The sequence below is a fragment of the Anolis sagrei genome, chromosome 3 (genome assembly GCF_037176765.1).
Source record: "Anolis sagrei isolate rAnoSag1 chromosome 3, rAnoSag1.mat, whole genome shotgun sequence".
Lineage (NCBI taxonomy): Eukaryota > Metazoa > Chordata > Lepidosauria > Squamata > Dactyloidae > Anolis > Anolis sagrei.
Window position 1 is genome coordinate 51,666,089 of NC_090023.1, and position 26,294 is coordinate 51,692,382.

The 26,294-nt window shown below is 43.5% G+C and overlaps 1 protein-coding gene and 1 non-coding gene across 3 annotated transcripts in view; both read right to left on the reverse strand.

Annotated features, from left to right (window-relative positions):
* Positions 1 to 66: 66 nt before the first annotated feature.
* Positions 67 to 138, reverse strand: TRNAP-CGG (transfer RNA proline (anticodon CGG)). The gene has a single exon. It is a non-coding gene; the product is annotated as a tRNA-Pro (tRNA).
* A 4,766-nt stretch (positions 139 to 4,904) lies between these two features.
* Positions 4,905 to 26,294, reverse strand: part of RCSD1 (RCSD domain containing 1) — a 40,021-nt gene continuing 18,631 nt past the window's right edge. For both annotated transcript variants that reach the window (XM_060770592.2, XM_067466668.1), the window contains exons 2-6: positions 17,956 to 18,060; positions 17,094 to 17,183; positions 10,384 to 10,455; positions 7,372 to 7,569; positions 4,905 to 5,906 (exon numbers count right to left, since the gene is read on the reverse strand). In XM_060770592.2, coding sequence (XP_060626575.2) covers positions 5,292 to 5,906; positions 7,372 to 7,569; positions 10,384 to 10,455; positions 17,094 to 17,183; positions 17,956 to 18,060 — 1,080 coding nt within the window. In that variant the 3' untranslated portion in view covers positions 4,905 to 5,291. The remainder of the gene's footprint in view (positions 5,907 to 7,371; positions 7,570 to 10,383; positions 10,456 to 17,093; positions 17,184 to 17,955; positions 18,061 to 26,294) is intronic.

The window sequence follows — 26,294 nt, forward strand, 5'->3', positions numbered from 1 at the left end:
ATAACTTGACAACACCCCCCAAAATTGGAGGGGAATCCACACTTTTAAGAAGTCCCTCCATTTCGCGGGCTCGTCCGGGATTTGAACCCGGGACCTCTCGCACCCGAAGCGAGAATCATACCCCTAGACCAACGAGCCGCTCTCAACTCACTCCTCCTCAGCTCACTTCTTCACGTTTAGCCCGCCCTATTGCACCACGCAAGCACTGCACTGTCAAAAGCACGGATGCGAACACCCCTTCATCTGGGGAAAAATGGTTCCGCCCGCAGCCTTGGCCATACCATTAGACGGGCCTCTTCATTAAACACTCTGCAAGGGAAAACGGGAGATACCATTTCGCTGGGCCCGGCGGGGGATTCTTTCCCCTTTCTACTATTAATTATAGCTCTTCGGCTAGACTGGGAGAGTCCAGATTACATCCATTCCTTTCTTTTGAATATGCACATTCGGATTTTCTTTTCACGGAATTGTTTCAGGATGAAGGATCCCTTTCCATCCTTCATCCATACCTGTTCAAAGATGTTCTCTCAAAGTCAATTTAGGACAGAGATTGTTGACAACGCTAGTTCTGCAGGTTTCTGGACTTCAACTCCCAGAAGCCTCAGCTGCCTCGGCCAATGATCAGGAATGCTGGGAATTGAAGTCTTAAAAACCTATATAGGCCCAGAATGTTGACAAATACTGATTTAGTGTAACCTGAGCAAATGGGTCATATTCCCGGATGTTGCCAATTTCCCTCCTGTTCTGCTTTGGAGTGATGTGCCTTTAAGAGCTGCATGGCTGCCAGGGCCAGCAAAATAAACATATTTCTTTGCAAGTAGGGCAAATGACAGAAAGCATCCACGTGTCAATTATTTTCTGCCCATCAGGGAATAATTAAAGGGATGCAAACCAATGATGTGCTTTATTTAGGTCACCAAGCAACTGTATGTATGTGTGTGTGTATATATGTATATGTATATAAACACAAATTCTGCATTTTCATCAGGATGGAGAAACATTTTTGTAATGCATGAGTGCTTCATATGTGTGTGTGTGTGTGTACACACACACATATTATATATATATATATGAAGCACTCATGCATTACAAAAAATCTCTCTCCATCCTGATGAAAATGCAGAATTTGTTCTGTCACTGTCAGGCTCCATCTCCAAACTATTTTGATAGCTGTACGATGTCATTATGTAGATATGCGGAAATTTAATTTAATTTATTAACTGCTTTTTAGAAGTGCTTCGCCCCAGAGCTATATACTTAAAGCATAAGGGGAAAGGATCTATTTATTGGGGTTAGATAGGAGACAAGAGGTCTTTGCCCCATTTCCTGGTGTTAGTTGATGTGGCAAATGGAAAATTATTGTTTTTTATAATCAGTTATAATATCGCTGTAAATAGTTGCTGCTTATATTATTTATTATTTATCTACCACATTTGTACCCCGCCCTTCTCACCCCAGAGGGGATTCAAGGTGATTTTACAACAGACAACAATTCGTTGCCATATTATTTATTTATTTCCCACATTTCTAACCCGCCCTTCTCAACCCCCGGGGGAGGACTCAGGGCAGCTTACACCATATTTACACTATATTTCTTTTCCTAAATTTGAATTATTATGTATTGTATTTTATACAACGAAGAACAGCGGTCACTTTCTGTGGATATTATCTTTGACCATCGGTATTCATCCACAATTTCTTGATGCTTTTGATATCTTCCTAAATTTGCCTTGCTTGTCGTGTCACGTATGGATTGACAGGGCAAAAGGACAGATATAGCTGAAGCTCCAAGCTGTAGCCTCTGGCTTAATGTTGTTTGCACTGTATACTTTGTGTGTATGTGTGTCCAGTAAAGCTGATCTAACAAAATAATGGCCTAAATCAATATTTTGCCAAGGCCTCCAAATGCATTAGCCAAAGACCTTTGGGATTCTTCCAATAACATTTGTTGTTGTCAGCCATCAGTGTAGAGCTATTTTTAAAAGGATGCATTCTTGGGGTTGCGGGGGTGCTGGTTGATTTTGTCATTTGGGAGTTGCAGTTACTGGGATTTATGGTTCACTTATAATCAAAGAGCATTCTGAACTCCACCAACGATGGAACTGAACCAAATTTGGCACACAGGACTCCCATGATTAACAGAAAATTCTGGAAGGATTTGGTGGGCATTGACCTTAAGTTTTGGAGTTGTAGTTCAGCTACATCAAGAGAGCAGTGTGGACTCAAATAATGATAGATCTGGATCAAACTTGGCACGAATACTAAAAATGTCCAAATGTGAACACTGGTGGAGTTTGGGGAAAATAGACCTTGACATTTGGTAGTTGTAGTTGCTGGGATTTATAGTTCACCTACAATCAAAGAGAACTCCGACACCCACCATGACCCCCCCCAGGGGTTTCGCCCCCCAGGGTGAAAAATGCTCGTCTATATAATGTCTTAATAGCAGTATAATACAGTGCGCATTAACTGGCATGCATAAACTTAGCTGAGACCGAGCAGTTACTTTTTTGGACTTCAGCTTCCACAATAATGCAAGCTGTATTTCAATAAGTTCTTTCTAACTATAAAGTCTTGTCAAGGTGTTGTGGTTGAGTTTGACAAAGATTACTATTAAAGGAACCCATCCTAATCGTAAAACTGGATTGGACAGGAAGCGGACAGACATTTTAGCAAATGTTCTGGTAACTGGCTTTCCTCTGAATTTAACATGTAAGATCACGATTGGGACTGAAATGTTGGGTAAGTCCATATTGCTACTTTGAATTTTGCAGTAAATCAAGAAAGAGGACACCTCAGCTTTGAAACACGCTAGAGAAACATGCCAGGCAAACCAAAATGCTTGCTAAGACAGATGGTCTTCACAAAAGAGCACTCTGTTTGCATAAGGGCTCCCTGACTTTGCCATGGGCATCGTCAGCAGCGTGTCTATTTTGAGTACTGCAACAAGGAAATATTATATTCAGTTCAATCAGTCCATCCATTGCTACAAAGTACTATAAATAAAATATCAGGTCATAATATATAAAAAGCATCTTTGATATTTATAAATGATGGGAAGACAACAAATAGATTATTTTCTGTAAACAAATTAGTCACTTTCAGACAATTCACAATGGACATGGAATTCTCTGCCAGATATTAGCATAGATTTGTATAATGTTGGCTTATTAATTATTAATATTCTCTGCAACAACAAATCCTAGACTCCATTTATGCTCAGAAGCTGTATATGTTTGGGTATGTATATTATTGGGGTAAAAGGAATGATTATCTCCGTCATGCCCTACTTGAGAAACTTAGAGCATCTAGTTGGCATACCCATCAGCATTTTACAGATGGAAATCAGCTTGTTATAGGTAACAGTGAGGAAGAACATACAAGCTAAGAGAAATTGCAGCTGTTTCATTTTGCCTATGCCTACTAGGAAAAACAAGATTTCTTTTTCTCTTCTTCACATGCAGACTTGAGTGCACACCAGTTTTTCACCAATAGAAGTTAGATGAGGACAAAGGCGGGAAGTGGGAGGCAGGGAGAGTGTTTGGGATATGTTAGAAGCAGCTATAAAAAGTGGGACACTAGAATATTAATCAAAAGTATTCAGCATGGTTGGAGGGAATGATCTGGCTCTGCTGGATTAGACATTTTAGGTTGTCTTGTATACTATGCAAATGTTTGCTTACTTGGTGCCTTTTTGCTGAGTGTGCCATTTCTGTTTTATTAAGATTGACTTAATGTTTGTTTATTTATTTTATGTCTTGTCTGTCTCCTTGTTCAGGCTTTTAGTCTACTCTTCCAGATCAAGAATGTATGGCGCTCCTGCCTCTGCCTGGAGTATGGGATGAAAAGCAATGTTGTGTTCACAGTGTAATAATCTGCCTCGAGATTGGCACCACTCACTATCTTCACAACTCCCAAGTGAAGAATAGGTTTAAATATTTGCATGCTGTTCCAGTAATGAAGTTTTTCATTTTCTCACAGTGGATAGGATGACTATTATTTCCTATCATTATTACGGAACTGGCATCCATGACATGTTGGAGAGACATATCTGTGAACTACAGTGAGGGGGCACAGCTCAATGGTAGAGCGCATGTCCTGGCATCAAGATTTCCTCCAGGCAGAATAATAATAATAAACTTTATTTATACCCTGCTATCATCTCCCCCAAGGGGACTCGTGGCCGCTTACATGAGGCCAGGCCCAATTAACAAATTACAATAAAATAAAATATTAACTAGGAAATACCCTTGCCCTTGTCAAATTTATGCTGATAAACCAGACTTACCTAATCTAGATGGACTACACCTCCCATCATCTCCAGACAACATAGTCACTGCTGCCTCGAGGAATGGTCAAAGCTGTAGCCCAATACACCTGAGGGTGGTATGGTCAATACTGGGCTGTATGGACTAGTTATCTAACTTTGTGTAAACTTCCTGTGTTGTTAACATATTACATTATATACTCATTTTTCAAAACTGGCCTCTTGAATGGACAGTGTTTTTGCAAAATAGGATACTCTCATGCATGACGTTTAAAATAACTATTGTTTTAGTCTCGCTTGTAAGGAAAAGCAAATGGTAAAACCTCATTGGTCAGAAGGCTCATTCGTGTTACAAATCTCTCTCCTTAACTTTCTACTCCATATGATCTATCATCAAGCAATCACATAAATACCATGCAAGACTCAAAATCATTGTAGCCTACTACTCCCACAATGTCCCTATGTGGTGAGGACGAAACCCAGTAGAGTTGAAGGGCAAGACTATTTCTGTTATTTTAGCAAATTGGGATTTTCCATCATCAGTGACTAGACCAGAAGGGGCTGTTTGGTGTGGTTCTGTGGGAGCCCATGTAATTGATATGCATACAGCACAGTTACAGCTAACAGGCCACAAGAGGTTTGGAAATGTCAACTTTAATAAAAAAAAAGTTAACTGATATGTATTATAACTAGGTCCTCTTGAAAAATGCTGAAAAATCCGAGGAACAACTGAGTTCCTAAAGTCCACATGGAATTATTTTCTTTGCCATCCTTCTTGGTGTGTCACCATCCTAATGTGTCAGAAGCTTAGATAGCTTAGTACACAGAAGGCTGTCTTTGGTTAAAGATGGCCATATTTGCTGCAAGACAAGCTTCAGAACTGCCAAACATTGACAACATTGGTATTCTTGGGATTTTCAGTTAAGGAGGAACTTTTGTTCAATCAGGAGCAAGCAGTGTATATTGGACATTCAACACTATCCTTCATTTCCCATTTCTATGCAGTAACTATACTGGTTTGATATCACACCCTGGAGCTTGTAGGAGTTTGTGTGTTTCCTTCTGGCAATGGAGTCCCAGTTTCTTGTGTCTCTGACATTTGCTGTGCATCTTCTTTCTCACATAATTTATCTTTCGCATCTCTTTTATTTTCCTGGTTAGAAGTATCGCCATCTTCCGTATCCCCCAAAACGTTCTGCTGCAACCGTCTCTTTGTGTTGTCTGCAGCATCAAAAGTTGGAGGCTTCTCTTTGTCCACTTTGATTTCCTCAAGTTGTTTTTTCTCTGGAAGTTTTGGGTGTGGCTTCTCTTCTTTGGTGTCCTTGCGTAATGTCACCACTTCAGTCCCTTCTCCTTTCTCTCTGTGCTCTGGTCTATTGGACAGATCGGCGGGGGAGGTTTTATCAGATACTGCCTGGCTTTGTTTCTCATGGTCGTCTGTGCCATCTGCTATGGGAGAAGATGGTTTTGTAGCCTTGCTCTTGTCATCAAACACACTCTCCTCCTCGTTATTCTCCTTGGCACCATTTTCTTGATGAGAAGCTGCCACTCCTGAATCTACCTCATCTCCATATTCTGTCTGCGACTTTCGGAACCTTCTGGAGGGTGGTCTGCGTTTGATTGATCCTCGTGTTCGTACCTGAAAGGACACAATACTGTAATTGAATCCATTTTGTAAAGTCAGCAAATACACCTAACAGAAATGCCTCAGTTGTCAGACAGATATACGTTCCTTTTCACATCATTTGTACTTGGTATCACTATTGATTTTATGAGAGAGGATGGATGGCAAAAGCAGAGCATTCAACAAAATGGGGTTTGTGGGTGTATACAGTCAGTCCTTCATATCTGTGGATCTAACTTTTGTGGATTTGATTATTCATGAATTTGATATGTTATCTCTTGATTTTTCTAGGTTCTCAGCTTCTGCTCTGGAAGATCCTAGATAGAGGTTCTTTCAGGTTAAAACAATAGCATTTTTATTGTTTATTTTTTATTCAAATAGACTTGCATACAGTGTTTGTTGCATACAGTGCAATGCTTTCTATCTATTAGTGTTCCATAATCATTACTCAGATAATATATTTCCTTTAAGGGGGCACAGTCTACTATATATATAATACATATAAAAGTATCATAGACTCTTGTTTAACATCCGCTTCCTCCAGGACCACCTTCCACCTGGAAACCCTCACTGCGGGAGAAGATGCAGATCAAGAATAGGGCGCCACAGTCACCCACGTACTCACCGCCAGTACAGCGATTTTTGGAAGACAATCCTACTTGGACAATGAGGGATCGCCTAAGTAAGTAACACACACACACACACACACATATAGGATACTCTATATATATATTTAGTTTAATTTTACATTGAAGTGTTGAATCATTGGTTGCAATTCATTAACAAAGTTATCTAATAGTTCTCCTCTTAATAATACAGTTATTTTATCCATTATCAGCATATCTGTAATATATTTTCCCTTTCTTCTAAAGGAGGTATCTCTGGGTTTTTCCAATATCTGGCAAATAATATTTGAGCTGCCACTAAAACAATAGCATTTTTTTAAAATGTGTTTTTCCCAATTTTGCAGAGGTCTTTTCCCTAACCTGCTTGAAAGTAGAGGGTCTATTATATGTATTTGAGAAGGAGAGATAAACAGACAGAGAGAAAAGAGAGGGAATATACTGACAGATGGAACATTGTGGTTCAGTATATATTCCTATTGGGAATACCTTATGTGGACCATAGCTTGAAGCTCTAGTCTAATGTCTTCCTTTCTTTGAAAAAGAGCAATTAAAACTTAAATACAATCAGTCTTATGAAAGATCAAATTTTGAAAGTTACAATTTCACGATTGCATCTCAAAGTCTTAAAAAATATTATTTATTATGTGAACTGTCCTTCAGTTCAAGTGAATTTGGATCAGTTTTCCAGGCTGCACGTGACGGTATTGTTTATTGTTGCTTTTCCAACGTGAATTTTGGACTTTATTCATGCTAGATGATGACTTTCCCCCTCCCTTTCAAATATTTTCCCCAGTGGGCCTTTCCCCATTTCTTTTTATTGTTTCTCCATTGGGAAAGCCTAGCACATACCATACCTTGTTATAAAATTGGAGATGACTGCCCTCTGGCGGCTGATCAAAGCTTACGGGAATTTCATCTGATTCACTTGAATGCGAATGTGGGGTGACTGGAGTGGATGGTGGGCTGCTAAATGGAGAAACCATTGCTTTTAGGCCAGGACTTTTGGGACTGGCCCCTGGCAGCAGAGAAGCTGGAGCAAATGCAAGATTGGCCTGCAATGAAAACAAATATAGCCATCATTTTCCATAGGTTTAAAATTTAACAACTTACTTTCTCTTATTGAAAATCTTGCTGTATCATAATTATGGGCCCCTGGTGGTGCAGTGATTTAAACCACTGAGCTGCTGAAATTGCTGACTGAAAGGTTGGCAGTTCAAATCTAGGGAGCGGGGTGAGCTTCTGCCTACCTCCCAGCTTCTGTCAATCTAGCAGCTCAAAAACATGTAAATGTGAGTAGATAAATAGGTACCACTTCTGCAGAAAGGTAATGCAGTCATGCTGGCCACATGACCTTGGAGATGTGGCTCTTCAGCTTAGAAATGGAGATGAACACCACCCCCCAGAGTCAGACATGACTAGAGTTAATGTCAGGGGAAACCTGACATTGTAATTACACCAAAGTTTTGGACACAGAATAATTTAATAATACAGTACAATAGGCTTGTGCATTTCAGCTACACCTCAATCTGGCCGAATTTCGGTAGACCCCTGTATCCATTTTCGCGCACCTCCCAAAAACAGACAGGCAGCTGAATAGCCGTTTTCAGTCCGCAGCCAAAAAATATGGCCAAACCAGCCCACTGGTGGCAATTGGGGGGGGGGGGGAGGGGGCTCCCTGGGCTCCCCTTCCCATCATTTTCCAGGCTATCGGGATGAAAATGACCACACTTGGAGGACACATCTACCACTGTTAGCCCACCAAGTTTCATAACATTTGGGTTATCCCTTGATTTTTAGGATTTTTTTTATTTCTAGAAATAAAATCCCCTTAAAATTCCCCAAAAGGTAGCCTCTGCTGGCGCCGCCCTATAACTTCTCCAGGAGCAGCATCAGGCCACCATTCCTTCCTGCAGAACGTCAAATATCACTTCCACATCAAACAGCCCAGTGCCCCACTATTACACTTTCTTCTTTACTAAAAAAAAACAAAAATGAAAGAAAATGGCAAGCAACGTCTTCCAAAGCTTTTTCATGTCTTGTTCTCATGAAACATACTGGAAGAGGCCAGCAGCAGCAAGCAAGCCTTGTCCCCTTATTGGAAAAATCCACTGGGAGAAAAAATCAAAACCAAATCTGTGCACAAGCCCTGTATCTGCAGGGGAAACATTCCAAGATCTACCTGTGGATACCTGTAACTGTGATTTCATGGTATATTTTGATTATAATTGGGTCATAGGTATACCATAGAATGGCACTGGCAGACCTACACTTTCTATGATGCTATTTTTATGAAGTGTTGATAAGTGAAATGGTGGCTATTGAATCTGTGAATAAGGAGGTCATACTGTACATACAAATAGATGCCCAAATATTTACTTAGAGGATCTCAAATGGAATTAAGTAGTTAGTCAATTTAGTCATCCAGGAATAAAAATTCATGCACAACAGTGATATATCAGCAGGCTTGGGAATACCATCTCTAGTCTCCTGTTAACTCTCTGATATACATTAGGATAGGTGGGAATCCTGTGGCCCTCCACAGATTTCTGTCTTGCAGCTCCTGATTGCTCTAGACAATACAACCAAAGATAAGGAATACTGGGACTCCTAGTTCAACAACTTGTTGAAGTCACACAGTTGCCACCATGATGTGAAGTTTCTGTGTAAAGGTAAAGGTAAAGGTTTCGCCTTGATATTAAGTCTAGTTGAGTCCGACTCGGGGGGTGGTGCTCATCTCCATTTCTAAGCCACAGAGCCAGCGTTGCCTGTAGATGTCTCCTAGGGTATGTGGCCAGCATGACTGCATGGAGTGCTGTTAGCTTCTCGCCAAAGCACTACTTATTGATCTACTCATATTGACATGTTTTTGAACTGCTAGGTTGGCAGAAGCTGGGGCTAACAATGAGAGCTCACCCGGTCCCACATATTCAAGCAGCTGAACTTCTGGTCAGCAAGTTCGGCAGCTTAGCAGTTTTATGCGCTGTGCCACCATGGCCTTTTCAGGTTTTTGTGATGACTTACAAATCATTTGGGAATCTTTGTTGTTAACAATGAACTCAGGGGAGCCTTTGTTCTTAAGACATTTGATTCACCCACTGATGAATCCTATAACACTGTCACCATATAATCTGGGGAAGAGAAGAGATGACAGAATAGGTGCTCTTCCTGGATAGCTGGATCCAACCACTACTGTGCCAGCTAAAGCTTTATGGATTTTCCAGCATCTCGGCCAACGAATCTATCTACTGTGATTTGGCATTGGACACATTGTGCACAAAGCCAAATTAATATTAGATTCAAATCTCCTTGTCTGTCCTTGTCTAGAGAGCATTCCTAGTATCTAGAGTCCTGAAATCTTCTTCATTTTATTCATCCCATGTGACCACAGAAAAATACCACAGGAGAAAAGCATGTGGCTGTGAAGTTGCTCACATGTCTAAATCCCCAGATAATGCAGCTGTTAAGGAGATCAGTGCAGCTGAAAGCTCTGGGTGACATTAACAGGACACTGATATGAGGGAGCTCAGATTGCTGGAGTCCGAGGATGCTTTTGCAGAAGGATGCTAGGACTAAATTTGCAGTGCCAGGACAGAAACAGACATTCCTACCATGAACCTCTATCCCAGCTGGCATAAACCAGGTGTTAGCAGGAGAAGCAAATGCAATGCCCACTGTAAAATCATAAGATTGTGATAAAATGCCAATAGAATCAGCCACATTAATGCTAAAAGCCTGCTTTTCTTGAAGTGTCACCTTGTGAATGCTTATTCCGAAGCAAACCTCACTGAATTAACTGGAACATCCTCCCAGATAACTGAATACAGGATGGCAGCCTAAACAGGGAAGATTATCCCATTAGATCTTACCTGAAGTTTTTCAATCATGGGAGAACTTTTGACTTTTATCTTCAAAGGCTGAGGAGCATTTGGAGATGGCTTCTGTAGAAAACAAAATAGACAGTTACTACATAAAGTAACCTCCCACTGCAATGAAGAGGGACAGAAAAAAGGAAAGAATTTGGTAACTCTGTGGGTCAAACATTAATTTGTATAGCAAACAAACACATACTGTATATACGGGAGTATAAGCTGGGTTTTTCAGTCCTTTTTTAAGGCTGAAAAAGCCCCCTCAGTTTATACCCGAGTCACGGTATATTTATTATTATTATTACATTTATTATTTTACATTTATTATTTTACTTTATTATTGTTGTTATTATTACATTTATTATTTTACTCTAATGTTATTATTACATTTATTATTTTACATTATTATTATTCTTACTATTACATTTATTATTTTACTCCAATGTTATTATTATATTTATTATTTTACTCTATTATTATTACATTTATTATTTTACTCTGTTATTATTGGAAGGATACGGAAACATTGAAGAAGGTTAGAATATGATTTAATCAGAGTTAGACAGTCTTATCTTAAATTACAGTTTTATGTAAATATTCAAAAACATTTAACCTCTTGATGCCTCAATTAATTTAATTTTACTGGTATCTTTTTTTTTTATTCTTGAAATTGACCAGTAGGTGCTGCATTTCCCATCCTTGGCTTATACTCGAGTCAATAAACTTTCCCAGTTTTTTGTGGTAAAATTAGGTGTCTCGGCTTATATTTGGGTCAGCTTATACTCGAGTATATAGGGTACTTCAAATTATAGTACAGTTGTAGGGATGGGTTTTATGAATACAAGACACACAGAGAAGAATTGTGACGAGGTCTTTTCTGATAAGCAGCTTGTTCCATGGCTACAGTCTGGGGGTATGTTAAGTGGCCTGAGCAAAAGCATGTACCTTTTCCTAAGGATGCCTTCACAGTAACTTGTATGGAATGCATACCCCATGCTGGTCCCTGTCAATTGGAAGGACTGATTAGCCCATCTCTGCCCCCACGCCATCGGGAGGGGTGAAGAAGAGGGAGCCAGCTGTTGCTGCCCCATCCAGCCACCGGCCCTTTCGCCGCACCGGGGAAGGGCCGGCTGAGCTCCAGGCTGTGCCATCTCTGCCCCCACGCCATCGGGAGGGGTGAAGAAGAGGGAGCCAGCTGTTGCTGCCCCATCCAGCCACCGGCCCTTTCGCCGCACCGGGGAAGGGCCGGCTGAGCTCCAGGCTGTGCCATCTCTGCCCCCACGCCATCGGGAGGGGTGAAGAAGAGGGAGCCAGCTGTTGCCGCCCCATCCAGCCACCAGCATTGGAAGGAGCCGACGAACTCATCAGGCTTCGCCTGCAGCAGGAATTTGCAGCCGCCATCTGACTCTTTTTCTCACTATTTTTATTTTCTTTTCCTACTTTTTCCTTTGGCTAGTTGTATTTTTATTTTTATTTTTATTTTTATTTCATTAGTATAATCATAGTTAGCTATATGTTATATGTTTTTAATTGCTGATTATATTAGGAGGTGCGAGGAGCAACAGGAGTATTGATAGGAGAGAACAGGATTGCCTGAGATGGTGTGAGTTAAGAAGCCCAGGAGAGCGCATGAGTTGTCCGTGATAGTAGCGAATTCATAGGAAGGTGCGGTTGAGTTGTGTGTGAGAGAGTGTATAAGTTTGGTTTCAGTGGGCTGAGAGAAATGTGGGAGGATGTGAACAGTGTGGGAGTTGTGGAATGCCTGGAGGACTGACTGATTGTGCTGTAAGTTGGAGGTGAGTGAGTACTGATAAGAGTGGTTGGTGCTAGTGGTGAGAGAGTGAATTATTGACATAGGAATGGCTACAGCGGACCCTTATGCGAAAAATGATATTTTGCACTTTTACGACCTCCTGAGGGACTCATTCAACCATGTGTTGTTTCAGCTCAGGTTTTTGAACGAGAAAATGGACCATCTCCTTAGAGGCTTTGCCTCTTTCTCAGGAATTACTGTGCAATCTAACCCTCCAAAGACTGAAAACTCTCTCTGTGCAGACTTAGCTAAGGACTTGTGCCGGAATGGGGAGGAAAGCACTTTAGAGCATTCGGAACATAGGGTGGAAGGAGGGAGGGAGGGAGGGATTAATGATGAGACATCTGAGGGAAAAGGAGAATCTCTGGGCACACATAGGAATGGAAACATCTGGGAGTGGCAGCGGACTGTGCTGGCTACTCAGAGAACGGCCAATAACACAACATCCGGCCTCATGGATCAGCCCACTGCACTTTATGATCGGAATCAACATCTCCCCACGGACAGTTTTGCAGTGGATATTGCCGATCTAATGATAAACAGAGGCAGATGGACCTCCAAGAGGGCAGTCTGTAATTCCTTGGCCCAAATCCTAGGTAAAAGATCACAGGATATAAGACTAAAAGCCATAGTGTGGTTGTGGAGGGATTACCAATCTTCTGACCGCTCCACCCGTCTTCAAATTTCACCTGAAGACAGCACTTGGCTTGGTGAGCTAATGGCTAAACAACCTGGCCTAAAGAAATGGGGCATCACTATTAGGAGGGTAGTTGTGGACCCTCACATTCGCCCCTTGTTTGATCCTGGGGCTTTGTTCCACCACACTCCACTTGGCCCCCAGGCGAACTCCACAACTAGCTCACCAGTTACGGCCCCCCCTCCTGGTTCGTATAATTTTGAGACCCCATCTGCCCCGGTCGCCTCCACTCAGCCAGTCACACTTCTCCGCTCGAGAACGCTCCCTTTATTCAGCCCACTTAGCTCCCTTGATACCTCTCTATCCACCTCAACATCAGAGTCATCCCTACCAAATGCCCAAGGGAGACTATTTCCCAGCCCAACTTCCTCCCCTGAGAGCTGACTAGATTCTGGTCGGGCGGGGGGGGGGGGGGAAGGTTCCAGAGAAAGGGGGTGCTATCCGAGTTGTGTGGGGAAGGAGATTTGCGGATCACAAACATCCCAGGGAGAAGCGCAACAGAGTCTTTGCGACCCTGGAAAAGGTGGGTAGTGGTAGGCTCCTTGGCAGCCCCCTTGGTCTCAAGGTCCTGTTGATTAATGCCAGATCCGTTAATGGTAAGACCGCGGCCATCCAGGACTTGATCCTGGATGAGAGGGCGGATCTGGCATGCATTACCGAGACCTGGTTGGACGAGGTGGGGGGTGTAAACCTTTCCCAGCTGTGCCCTCCAGGTTTTGGAGTGCATCAACAGGCCAGACAAGGGGGGCGGGGAGGAGGGGTCGCAGTGGTCTTCCGGCAATCCATCGCCGTGACCAGATGCGTTGTCCCGCAAGCTTCTGGGTTTGAGTGCGTCCACTTGAAGGTGGGGAGCCGTGACAGTGTGGGGTTCCTGCTGGTGTATCGTCCACCCCGAGATCCAGCAGCTTCCCTGTCTGAGTTAGCGGAGGTGGTCTCTAATTCGGCCTTGGTCTCCCAGCGCCTGGTGGTGCTGGGAGACTTTAACATTCATGCCAAGACCACCTTATCTGGCGCAGCTCAGGACTTTATGGCCACCATGACGGCCATAGGACTGTCACAGATAATATCCGGCCCCACGCATCAAGCTGGGCACACTCTCGACCTTGTCTTTGTGGCGGACGACGAATTGATCAGAGTGGAAGATCAAAACATCCTTCCAGTGTCATGGTCTGACCATCATCTGATCACATTTAGACTTACTGCGACCCTAAACCTCCGCAGGGGTGGAGGACAAATTAAGATGGTCCGCCCTAGGAGACTGATGGATCCGGATGGATTCCTGAGGAATCTTAGGGTTCTTCCTGCCTTGGAGCCTGGCGATTCTATCGACGCCTTGGTAACTCTCTATAACGGGGAGATGGCCAGGGCGTTAGATATGATCGCACCCGAACGCCCCATCTCATTGCGTCGTGACAGGCCATCCCCTTGGTTCACCGAGGAGCTGGCTGTGATGAAGCATACGAGAAGGGGGCTAGAGCGCAAATGGAGGAAATCTCGAGATGTGTCTGATCGAACACGGGCTAGAGCCTCTCTTAAGGCATACTCCGTGGCCATACGGGCGGCCAGGAAGTCATTCACGACCGCTCGTATAGCATCTGCAGCAAATAGATCATCGGAGCTGTTTCGGGTCGTGGGAGAACTCCTCCACCCACCTGCGGTGGAGGAGGCCCCTGACGACCCCGCAGCTCGGTGTCGCGATTTCGCACACCATTTTGCAGATAAAGTCGCCCAGATACGTCTCGAGCTCGACTCCAATTCCATCGCAGTGCCAGGAGAGGTGACGGAGGCACCTGCTTGTCCAATTTTGTGGGATTCTTTTAGGCTTGTTCTTCCTGAAACCGTGGAGGAGATTATTGGGGCTGTGAGAGCGACCACCTCATCTCTGGACCCATGCCCATCTTGGCTCATTAAATCAGCCAGAGGGGGGTTGCTTGACTGGTTTGTACCGATTATCAATGCATCGTTGGAGCAAGGAATTTTTCCATCTAATTTGAAGCAGGCCGTGGTTCGCCCACTTATCAAAAAAGCTTCCCTTGACTCCTCGGTGCTGAATAATTACAGGCCGATCTCCAACCTCCCCTTTTTGGGTAAGGTGCTGGAGAGGGTGGTCGCCTCTCAGCTCCAGGGTTTCCTAGACGATACCAACTACCTAGATCAGTCACAGTCTGGTTTCAGGCCTGGTCATGGCACCGAGACAGCCTTGGTCGCCTTGGTGGATGACCTCCGCAGAGAGCTGGACAGGGGGAGTGTGACCCTGCTGGTTCTCTTGGACATCTCAGCGGCTTTCGATACCATCGATCATGGTATCCTTCTGGGTCGTCTCTCCGGGATGGGCCTTGGGGGCACGGTTTTGTCGTGGCTCCAGTCCTTCCTGGAGGGACGAACTCAGATGGTGAAGCTGGGAGACGCCTGCTCTGACCCCTGGCCTTTGACCTGTGGGGTCCCGCAAGGCTCTATTTTGTCGCCCATGCTTTTTAACATCTACATGAAACCGCTGGGAGAGGTCATCCGGAGTTTTGGAGTTGGGTGCCATCTCTACGCGGATGACACACAACTCTACTACTCTTTTCCACCTAATTCCAAGGAGGCTTCTCAGGTGCTAGACGAGTGCCTGGCCGCTGTGTCGATCTGGATGAGGAAGAACAAGCTGAAGATCAATCCCGACAAGACAGAGGTCCTCCTGGTCGATCGTAAACCGGATCGGGGTATACGGTGGTCACCTGTGTTGGACGGGGTTACACTCCCCCTGAAGCCACAGGTCCGCAGTTTGGGCGTCCTCTTGGATTCTTCGCTTACACTTGAGGCTCAGGTGTCGGCGGTATCCGGGAGGGCCTTTGCGCAACTGAGACTTGTGCGCCAACTGCGACCATACCTCGCGAAGGCTGATCTGGCTGGGGTGGTCCATGCCTTGGTCACCTCTAGAATGGATTACTGCAATGCGCTCTACGTGGGGCTGCCCTTGAAGACGGCTCGGAAACTTCAATTGGTCCAGCGGGCAGCAGCCAGGATGCTAACCGGGGCTCATTATCAAGAGAGGTCTACCCCTCTGTTCAAGGAGCTCCACTGGCTGCCATTTATTTTCCGAGCCCAATTCAAGGTGCAGGTGCTTACCTACAAAGCCCTAAACGGTTTGGGACCACCCTACCTGCGTGACCGCATCACCATCTACGAACCCACACGCTCGCTTCGGTCATCTGGAGAGGCCCTGCTCGTGATCCCACCCACGTCGCAAGCGCGCTTGGTGGGGACACGGGACAGGGCCTTTTCTGTGGCGGCCCCCCGACTTTGGAACGCCCTCCCAAAAGATCTCAGACAGGCCCCTACTCTAGCCGTTTTCAGAAGGAATTTAAAAACTTGGCTGTTCCGTTGTGCCTTCTCAGACTAAGAATCCCCACCCCAAGTCCTAGTAGCACCTTAGCATAACTAATTGTCGCTGCACACTGCACTTTTAATCCCACGTGCCTCCTGCCATTTCAGCACTTTTAATCCTTGTACCCCAGTGCGCCGGCCGAACCAGTTTTAATAATGTCTTGATGTACTGCTATTGTTGTTATTTTGCTTATTGTTTGATTTGCTTTGTTATTGTGGTGTTATGCTATTTTGTTTATTGCTGATTTGCTTGCTATTGTGATGTTATGCTCTCTATTGTATTGTTGTTTTGAGGCTTCGGCCTGTGTAAGCCGCATCGAGTCCTTCGGGAGATGCTAGCGGGGTACAAATAAAGTTAATAATAATAATAATAATAATAATAATAATAATAGCCCTTTATCTAACAAACTGTGACACTATATATGGTTCCCATCCATGCCTTCGAAGTTCCTCACTATTTAAGGAACATGTTGGGCTGTCTTTGGAAACTGTTTGGAAACTTCAGTGGGTCCAAAATGTTGTAGCCAGACTATGGACTGCAGTTGATTACAGGGGTAATGTGATCCCAACATTGCTGGTTGGCAGCCTGTGACACAATTCAAAATGTGATCTTCAGGGAAGGGTTTTCCATTGGTCCCGTCTGCACACATCTTCATAGGCACATATGATGAGGATATGGGAGGTCCGGTTGGCCCCCTCTCTCCTCTTTTTCCAGAATTACCTTGCTCCTCATGCTAATAGGCCCACCACTCTAACCATTGGACCATTCTGCCTGGAGACTAGTGAATATCATATTTTATAAAAGAAAAAAAAATAAACATTGATACTTACTAGCTCACCATTTTGGCCAGGCTCTGCTTTGGGTATGTGGAGAGGAAGGGAACATGGTGGTTTTCTACGGGTTGGTTTAGCAAGTGGTATCTAAAAACAGAAAAACAATGTATCAAGTGACAGAAAAGAAAAATAAAACATCAGAGGAGGAAAAAAGTACAATAGTGGTATGAGGGAATGAACTAACAACAGTGATGCTTGGGAAAAGATCTTGAGAAATTATGCTAGAAGACCCTGCATTATACATATTGTTTTGGAGTGACAAAGTGCACCTGGAGTAAATCCACACTACACATAGTTATAGCTGCTTAATATAGCTGACTAAGAATAATTGCAAAATGGGGAAGGTGACAACACAGATGAGAGGATATGCTCTGGACTATCTGAGTGAGTGGTTCCCAATCTTTAATCCTCCAGGAGTTTTGGACTTCAGCTTCCACAGTTCCTAATACCCAGAAAGATTGCTGGGATTTCTGGGAGTTGAGGCCCAAAATACCTGGAGGACCAAAGGTTGGAAACCACTGATCTAGATAATGGTCCTGGATTTGGTACAAGCATGCTACATCGGGGGCTGCTCCAGGGCATATTTACACCTGTCTAAATAAGCCTAGTGTAGGATTTGGTACAAGCATGCTACATCTGGGGCTGCTCCAGAGCATATTTACACCTGTCTAAATAAGCCTAGTGTAGAAAGAGTCCTAAGTAGCAAGCTACAAAAGCTTACAATGCCAACTTCATTCTCTCAGTTAGTCTCTTCAGTTGCTACAAGATACTTTGCATATAGAAGAATTTATGTAACTAATGCAGATTAATTCTGAAATTAATCACTATTTCTTCCTTCTGTTGTTGAATTGTAGCTCACCTCCTTTCCAGAGACTGATGATTGGTCTTGGAATTTTCCAGCAAGCTGTGCCACAGATGGACTCGCTGATTTCTCTGTCACCGCATTGGTCTCTGAAGATTTTTCCTGGGAGGAATAAGACAGAAAGAAAACATTTATCAGTGGATGAGAAATATGGAAAATTCAAGGAGGTGTGAAGTTTAAAACAATAATTATAAAAAAGATGATGAAAGTTTTTTTTATTTTCACAATCATATTGCAGCAATTACATTTTTAATCAAGATGAAATGCAATCAATCATATTACTGCTTCCTCTTCCTCCCCTTTCCACACCTCTCAAATCCACTCTCTCACACACAAATATTTATTTATTTATTTATTTATTTAGACCATTTCTACCCCGCCCTTCTCACCCCCGAGGGGGGACTCAGGGCGGCTAACACAGGCAACAATTCAATGCCAACAGTATCAAAACAACAATATAAAATCCATTACATAACAATTAAACAGTGATATTATTTAAAATTACATAACCAGATAGAGGTAAAAATACAGAGGTAAAAATAGAGGTTTCCCCTCGATTCTGACTCCGGCGGGTGGTGCTCATCTCCATTTCTAAGCCAAAGAGCCAACGTTGTCCATAGACACCACCAAAGTCATGTGGTCAGTACGACTGAATGGAGCGTCATTATCTTCCTGCCAAAGTGGTACCTATTGATCTACTCACATTTGCATGTTTTCAAACTCCTAGGTTGGCAGAAGCTGGGGCTAACAGTGGGAGCGCATCCTGCTCCCCAGATTCGACCTTTTAGTCAGCAAATTCAGCAGCTCAGAACCTGCTGCACCACCAGGGGTTCCTTATACATAGACACATACATTTTTGAACAGTGGCTGCAACCATTGTTCCCATTATACTATTCTCCCACTCATCCCATTGCAGTGACCTCCTGTCCCTTGGGTCAAAGACATTCATATACAACCCTGTCTCTTCTTCCCAGTGAAACATTATCTCTTTCTTACTTCTAGCACAACAGTCATCTAAAAATCCCAAGCAAATTTTTTTGTAAAGGCAACAGAGTATCCCACTGCTTTTTTATGGGTGTCAGCTGCTTAGTTGAAGAAGAAACTCTTAGGATTTCATCACACCAGCCTGTTCTCTCGAAACAATCACATCCATACTTCTCTGAAAATCATGCTGCTTTGGAGATGATTGGTCCCGTGATCACCCTTTCGCATTACCTTGCTAACCCTGTTTTCTTCCCTGTGTATTACCTACACAGTGCATGCACACTTTTCAATTTTAACTTTTTTTTTGCTGCAATTTCAAAATTATGACAAAAGGATACAATTAAACAACCAAAAAAGAAATACAAAAGAGAATAAAAGCAATCTCATTTTGCTTGGGAATAACAAGGGAGAAAGGAAGAGAAGAGGAGGATAATCATTCTTATTTGTGCCACGTGATTGCTGGAATATTGGAACTGCAGCAGGAAAGACATAAGCAAAACTGGAGCAGTAATGATATTGGGATCCATTGATGCGTTTTCTCCATCAGTGACTGAAATGCAAAGCAACAATAGTACAAACCAAATGTGCTGGTATCCTGCTGGAATTGCAATTTTCCATCCTTGTGTGAGAAAGTCCTGACGTAAAAACAGGATGGTTACCTGATAGTTAGCAAAATTTTAATGTTTTAGAAAATAATAATTAAATAAAATGTATTGCAGAATATGTTGCCTTCAAGCAGCTGGCATGAGAATTGGATTTGTTATCTTTATTGGCATAACACGACATAAACCGCTACCGGGCACAATTTATTGGCATAACACAACATAATCCGCTACCGGGCACAATTCAAGGTGCTGGCTTTGGCCTATAAAGCCCTAAACGGTTCTGGCCCCGCTTACCTCTCCAAACGCATTTCCACCTATGAACCGACTAGAACATTAAGATCGTCTGGGGAGGCCCTGCTCTCGATCCCGCCTGCGTCACAGGCGCGCTTGGCGGGGACGAGAGACAGGGCCTTCTCGGTGGTGGCCCCTCGGCTATGGAATGCCTTGCCAGCAGACATCAGACAGGCACCTTCGTTGCTGACGTTTCGGAGAATGGTCAAAACCTGGCTTTACGAACAAGCGTTTGGCTAGGCAATGCAACTAATTAAGGAAGACGGTAATTGAAACATAAGAACGGCACAATGACTATGAGAATGGATCTGACTTCAACTGAGGCGTTATATATGTTGTTTGTTGATTTGTCCTGTCTGATTGTTAATTGTTGTGGAGCGACGTCGTCGACCCTGTTGTTGTATTGTTGTGTTTTAATTGCACTGTAAACCGCATTGAGTCGCCTGTCAAGGGCTGAAAAATGCGGTATAAAAATGAAGCAAATAAATAAATAAACATAGAATGTGTTCCAATTCTTTATGGCATCTACTGGCTTGCTGTGAGTTGGGAAAAGAGTCGGTCATCATAACTCTGTTTCTCCATTGTTTTGTTGGTGTTTCCCTTACAGGATGTTGCAAAGACCTGACTTTTTCAACAATACTTTTGGCTTAGATTCTGGGAATCATTCAAACCTAGAACTCATATTTGCTGTTTTAATTATTTTCCAAACTTTGCTTGCCCTTTTTCATTGGATCCCTAAATTCTATTTTTAAATGTTCAACTGAAGTTTTAAGTTGCTGCAATGTTAGACATTTGGGGAGACGAAGGAACATTTCATTGGAATGGGTAATGCTCTTGTTTTGTGTCAACACTCTGGAAATGCATGATGTTTTGTGCTGTAGTCATTTTCTGAACTGTTTAGCCACCAGTACAGGTGATCTGCACAACCAAATGACCTGGCTTAGAAAACATTGTACTCCTTGCCGTTCCCTCCCCATATTGGTGATCTACCCAGCACAAGATAAGAAGAAAGAAGTAATTCTGCAAAGTAACTGTTATCTAAAATATATGCCCCCGCCCCTCCCCCGCAAAAAAGATTAAATTACAGGATATAATCAGGCTGCCAGTCTTTCAGGGCTGAACCCATGGACAACTTGTTCTAGTCTAATCTCAGAATGATACTCTAGCTGCCCCTGCAGACAGAGGGACTGAATTTTGAGAACAATATAGTAAAAAATGTGAGGGAAACACAGCGTTCCCATCCAAGGCTCTGGGTTTGAGTTGTTTAATCCTCCACATTCTGGCAACAGTTATGCCTCATGGGCCAAACTTTGGGGCAGAAGGCCAGGGCTTATAAATGCTACTGGGCCGGCTCATCCCATGCTGAAGAAAGAAAAGAGAGACTTATCATTGTTGAAAGAAGGAGGTTATGTAAGATCATGATATCCAGAATACGAAATGCCCAACTGCTTGCCAGTGCTCCTTGCAAGTAACTCACCCACACCCTACCAATTTAAAACAATGGTTGAATTACAGGAAATCTGCTCTCCTTATCTTTAATGGTAGCTTCCTTCACTGTTTGCTTTAAAAGGGTTTAGAAAAGTTGGGGATAATAGGGGTGGTGTCTGTGAATTAAGCAGAGCTCCAGTCTTCTATTTCCCCTTTAGACCCTCCTTTGCAATCAATAACAACGCAAAACCTCTCGTTAAATGCACCAGTGGAAGAAGGAGTGCTGATAACTAGAAACGTTGTGTGTTAAATCTTATTGAGGAAAGATTTTAAAAATCAACACATAATTGGTTGGATTTAATTAAATATTTTTGTGCTTCAAGAGTGCCATGAACCAATAAGTTCATTACTAAGTTCATACTAAGGTGGTTGGATGGGAGGTTATAACTAATTAATGTATGATTCATTAAATGTAACTCGTCCATCCTTCATTGCTCACAAATAAGTATTTGAGGTAGGTGATGCACTGAAGTGAGGGTGTTGTTGTTGTTCATTCGTTCAGTCGTCTCCGACTCTTCGTGACCTCATGGACCAGCCCAGTGAGGGTACTCCTATCCTAAAAGATGGAGTTATTTATTTACGACATTTGTACCCCACCCTTCTAAACCCTGAGGGGGACTCAGAGCAGCTTTAAAGGTAAAGGTAAAGGTTGTCCCCTGACATTAAGTCCAGTCATGTCTGACTCTGGGGTGTGGTGCTCATCCCCATTTCTAAGCCGAAAAGCCAGCGTTGCCCATAGACACCTCCAAGGTCATGTGGCCAGCATGACCGCATGGAGCACTGTTACCTTCCCGCCGGAGCGGTACCTATTGATCTACTCAGCATGTTTTCGAACTTCTAGGTTGGCAGAAGCTAGGCCTGAAAGCGGAAGCTCACGCCGCTCCCTGGAATCGAACCTGCGACCTTTTGGTCAACAAGCTCAGCAGCTCAGTGCTTTAACCCACTGCGCCACTGGGGGGCAGCTTTACACATCAGTAATAATTCAATGCCATAAAAATATACAATTAAATAAACATTTACACTAAAAACACAGAATTAAAATATCAAACAATTACATCAGTTATTAAAATAACATCGTCCAAGACCGTAGTCCAGAGCCATTCCAGTTGTCATTGCACAGATTCTGCATTCATTTAGTGTACTGAAGTTACTCTCTGAAAGCTTGGTCCCATAGCCATGTTTTAACTGTCTTTCTGAAGGCTAGGAGAAAAGGAGCTGATTGAATATCACTGAAGACAGAGTTCCACAGCCGAGGGGCCACCACTAAAAAGGCCTTTCTCTCGTGCCTACCAGCCACGCCTGCGAAGGAGGTGGGACCAAGAGCAGGGTCTCCCCAGATGATCTTAACCCCCAAGATGGTTCATAGAAGGAGATACATTCAGACAGGTAAGCTGGGCTAGAACTGTTTAGGGCTTTCTAGGCTAAAGCCAGCACCTTTGAATTGTGCTCAGTTCCAGACAGGGGTTGTATGCTCCCTGTACACTGTTACAGTGAACAATCTGGTGGCTTCCCGTTGGACCACTTGAAGCTTCTGAACAGTCTTCAAAGGCAACCCCATGTAGAGTCTGTTGCAGTAGTTAGTTCAGGATGTAGCGAGAGCATAGACCACTGTGGCCAAGTCTGATTTCCCAAGGTACGGGCATAAGTTTTACTTGTGCAAATGCTCCTCTGACCACCACAGAGACCTACAGTTCCAGGCTCAGTGAGGAATCCAGGATCACTCCCAAGCTGCAAACCTGCGTCTTCAAGGGGAATGTAACCCTGTCCAACACAGGCTGTAGCCCCATACTCTGTTCAGCCTTGCAACATACACTAACAGATATCACTAAGCCAGGGAATATATTGTCATGACTTCATTCTAATATTACAAAATTCTAGGTGGAACATTTAGATATTGGGAGTTCCCTTTCCTTAGTGTTAAGAATTGGTCTAGGGACCTCATCCCATGACTGGGGGGGAAGCAGGTAAAAGCAGAGGGAACCATCTTACTTGGTTCCCTTCCGTTAAGTTTAGTCTTCTGGCATGGTCAGAAATCCCAAGTCCTTTCCCGGCTTACTCCAGGTTTTTTCAGTTTGGAGTTGGGGTAATACCTGACTGCTGAAGATGCATCCTGGGCTGCAGACACAAGAGTCCCACAAGTCCCACTGGAAGTGCTCTTTTGCCATGTTATGGCTTCTATGGGACTCAGTTTCTGAAGTGCATGGAAACGCAGCCCAGGCTGCGTGTGATGAGGTCGATGGGCTCTAAGGGTTTCATTTTCATGTATTTGTGAAAAATATGACAACTGCAGCATAGCATAGTGATTTATGTATTGGACTATGACCCTGGAGACTAGGGTCTGAATGCCTGCTATCAATAGGAAATGCTACTTTGTTGATATTCCTTGATGTCTTATCAGCTTTCTACACAACTGAGTGTGATAACCTAATTAGGCCAACAATGAGATATGAAATTAAGATGCATGGAAGGCTAACTACATAGAGGAGCACTGGGGAATATCTGTTCTATAGTGTTGTATTCTGTTTCAATGCTGTTAAATATCTAAATGCTACAGCGATATTCTGAAGATATCCCAGCTCTACCTTTTCTTGTTATCTGGTGAGACTGTGGAAATGCTAAACTGATGCTGTAATGGGCTGGCTGACTGAGACTCTGCCTCAAGGAGCAGGGAATTCTTCTAGTTGCTACGTAATGCCCTAGGTTCAGTCTTTGCACTATTTTTCAAGGGCAGCCCAAAACCGAGTGCATCGTGTTGTAGAATGAAAATCACAAGTAGTTCACATCTTTACTAATCCACACACTGTCTTGCAAGAGAACAGATATGACGCATGGATGATCACTAAGGAATAAGGTGTTTACTCTTTGTTATACTGACCAACATATATATATATATAGAGAGAGAGAGAGAGAGAGAGAGAGTCATGTGAGCAGTTGCATTGAATCACACAATGTCCCTTGAGAGAGATTAAAATGTTCCTTGGGTTTCCATATGAAGGATCTTTTCCCAGCATCTCAGAAGCAGAAAATGTACTGACTTGTCTTGGCAAGCTCCTGCAGAAAAAACCTAAACATGTAACTGTTGCCAAAACTCCCAGGCTCAGCTAGCCTCTCAGGTGTGGCCCAACCAATCAGCTTCGTGCTTTGCATTTTTCAGTTAACACACTCACCAACTGATTTTACATGCTCCAACACATTGCACTAGTCTAATCAGCAAGTTATTAGAGCAGGAGCTTCTTGAATAGGCCTATCCAGGAAAGGCTGTATGTTGTTGACTCTAAGCACTCTTGAGCAGCAGAATCCATTTTTGCTTACAGTAACAAAAAAGAATCCAGAATGTTTTGAACCACAACTTCCAGAATCCCTCACCCAGCATTGGCAATGTTGAGTGTGATATTCTCAGAGCTGAACTCCAAAAACAAACAAACAAACAAACAAAACCAGTTTACCCAAGTTCTGCTCAATAGGCACATCTAATCTGCATGTCACTTACAAATATGGTCTCAGACATATTTCAATGAATTGGTGTTATCAATATATTACTTGTTTTAGCAGCAGAAAGGAGGCAAGCATTCTAAGAAAAGGAACAATCAAGTGAAAATAGTTCGTGAAACATCCAGGCACTGAGACAGACATATTGGTAATAAAGACAGTGAATTAGCAGAGCCTGCATTCAAAGTGTTTGTGAAGCCTCTTCATTCTCCAAAGGAGTATGGGCTAAAGCAGAGCAGAGGTTACTCAGGAAATGGGCGTGTGATGCTGCAAGTGTCTGTAGATTATTTCCCTAGAAGGAAATTCCACAATGGCTGTTCTGATTGGGAGTTCAGGAGTAGGCTAGATCCTTTACGCAAGAAGGAACGCGTCTAAAGATTTGAATAAACAAATTGCTGCAGTTCTAAGTGGACTGACCTCCTTTCCCAAGCGAGCATCCTTTTTCTGCACTCTGGCTCAACTTTTATTCTCCCCACTCTCCTCAACATGTCATTTAACAAGCTAGTAAACTTCTTAATAAGGAGGAAATGGTGACATTTTTCTTGCATCGGCTTCTATGGGTGACTATGAAGAAATAGTTGCAAACATCTGGCATTTAAAATAACAGTGACATTCCTGCTGAACAGGGACAGCCCTCCAGATGTTGTTGGATCCTAAGTCTCATCAGATCTAGGTAGCATAGGGAATGCTGGGGGATGTTAGGAGTTACAGTTGAAATACAACTGGAATATATGTGATTTTAAACCTGCTCTAGGTATTCTTTTTCTGTGGTCAGACCCCTTGATGCATAGTTTATTCCAACAGGGACCTTACTTTACTTACTTACTTAGGCGATCCCTCGTAGTCCGAGGATGATGATCCTTCAAGTTTGGTGTCCTGGCTGTGGGTTCGTAGGTGACTGTGGAGCCGTATTCTTGATCTGCATCTTCTCCCACAGTGAAGGCATTGGTGTCCAGGTGGAAGGCGGTCTCGGATTGGTTTGGCTTGATGCGCCTTCCTCTTGGCACGTTTCTCTCTTTCACCCCCATTCGTGCCTCTTCAAATTCTGCAGCACTGCTGGTCACAGCTGACCTCCAGCTTGAGCACTCAAGGGCCAGGGCTTCCCAGTTCTCAGTGTCTATGCCAGAGTTTTTAAGGTTGGCTTTGAGCCCATCTTTAAATCTCTTTTCCTGTCCACCAGTATTCTGTTTTCTGTTCTTGAGTTCGGAGAAGAGCAACTGCTTTGGGAGACAGTGGTCGGGCATCCGGACAACGTGGCCGGTCCAGCGGAGTTGATGGCGAAGGACCATTGCTTCAATGCTGGTGGTCTTTGCTTCTTCCAGCATGCTGATGTTTGTCCGCCTTTCTTCCCAAGAGATTTGCAGGAGAACCCGGTGAAACGTCAGGAGAGAGTGCTTCTGGAACATGGCCACACAGCCAGGAATACCCACAGCAACCCAGAGATTCCAGCCACGAAAGCCTTCGACAACACATTAGTAC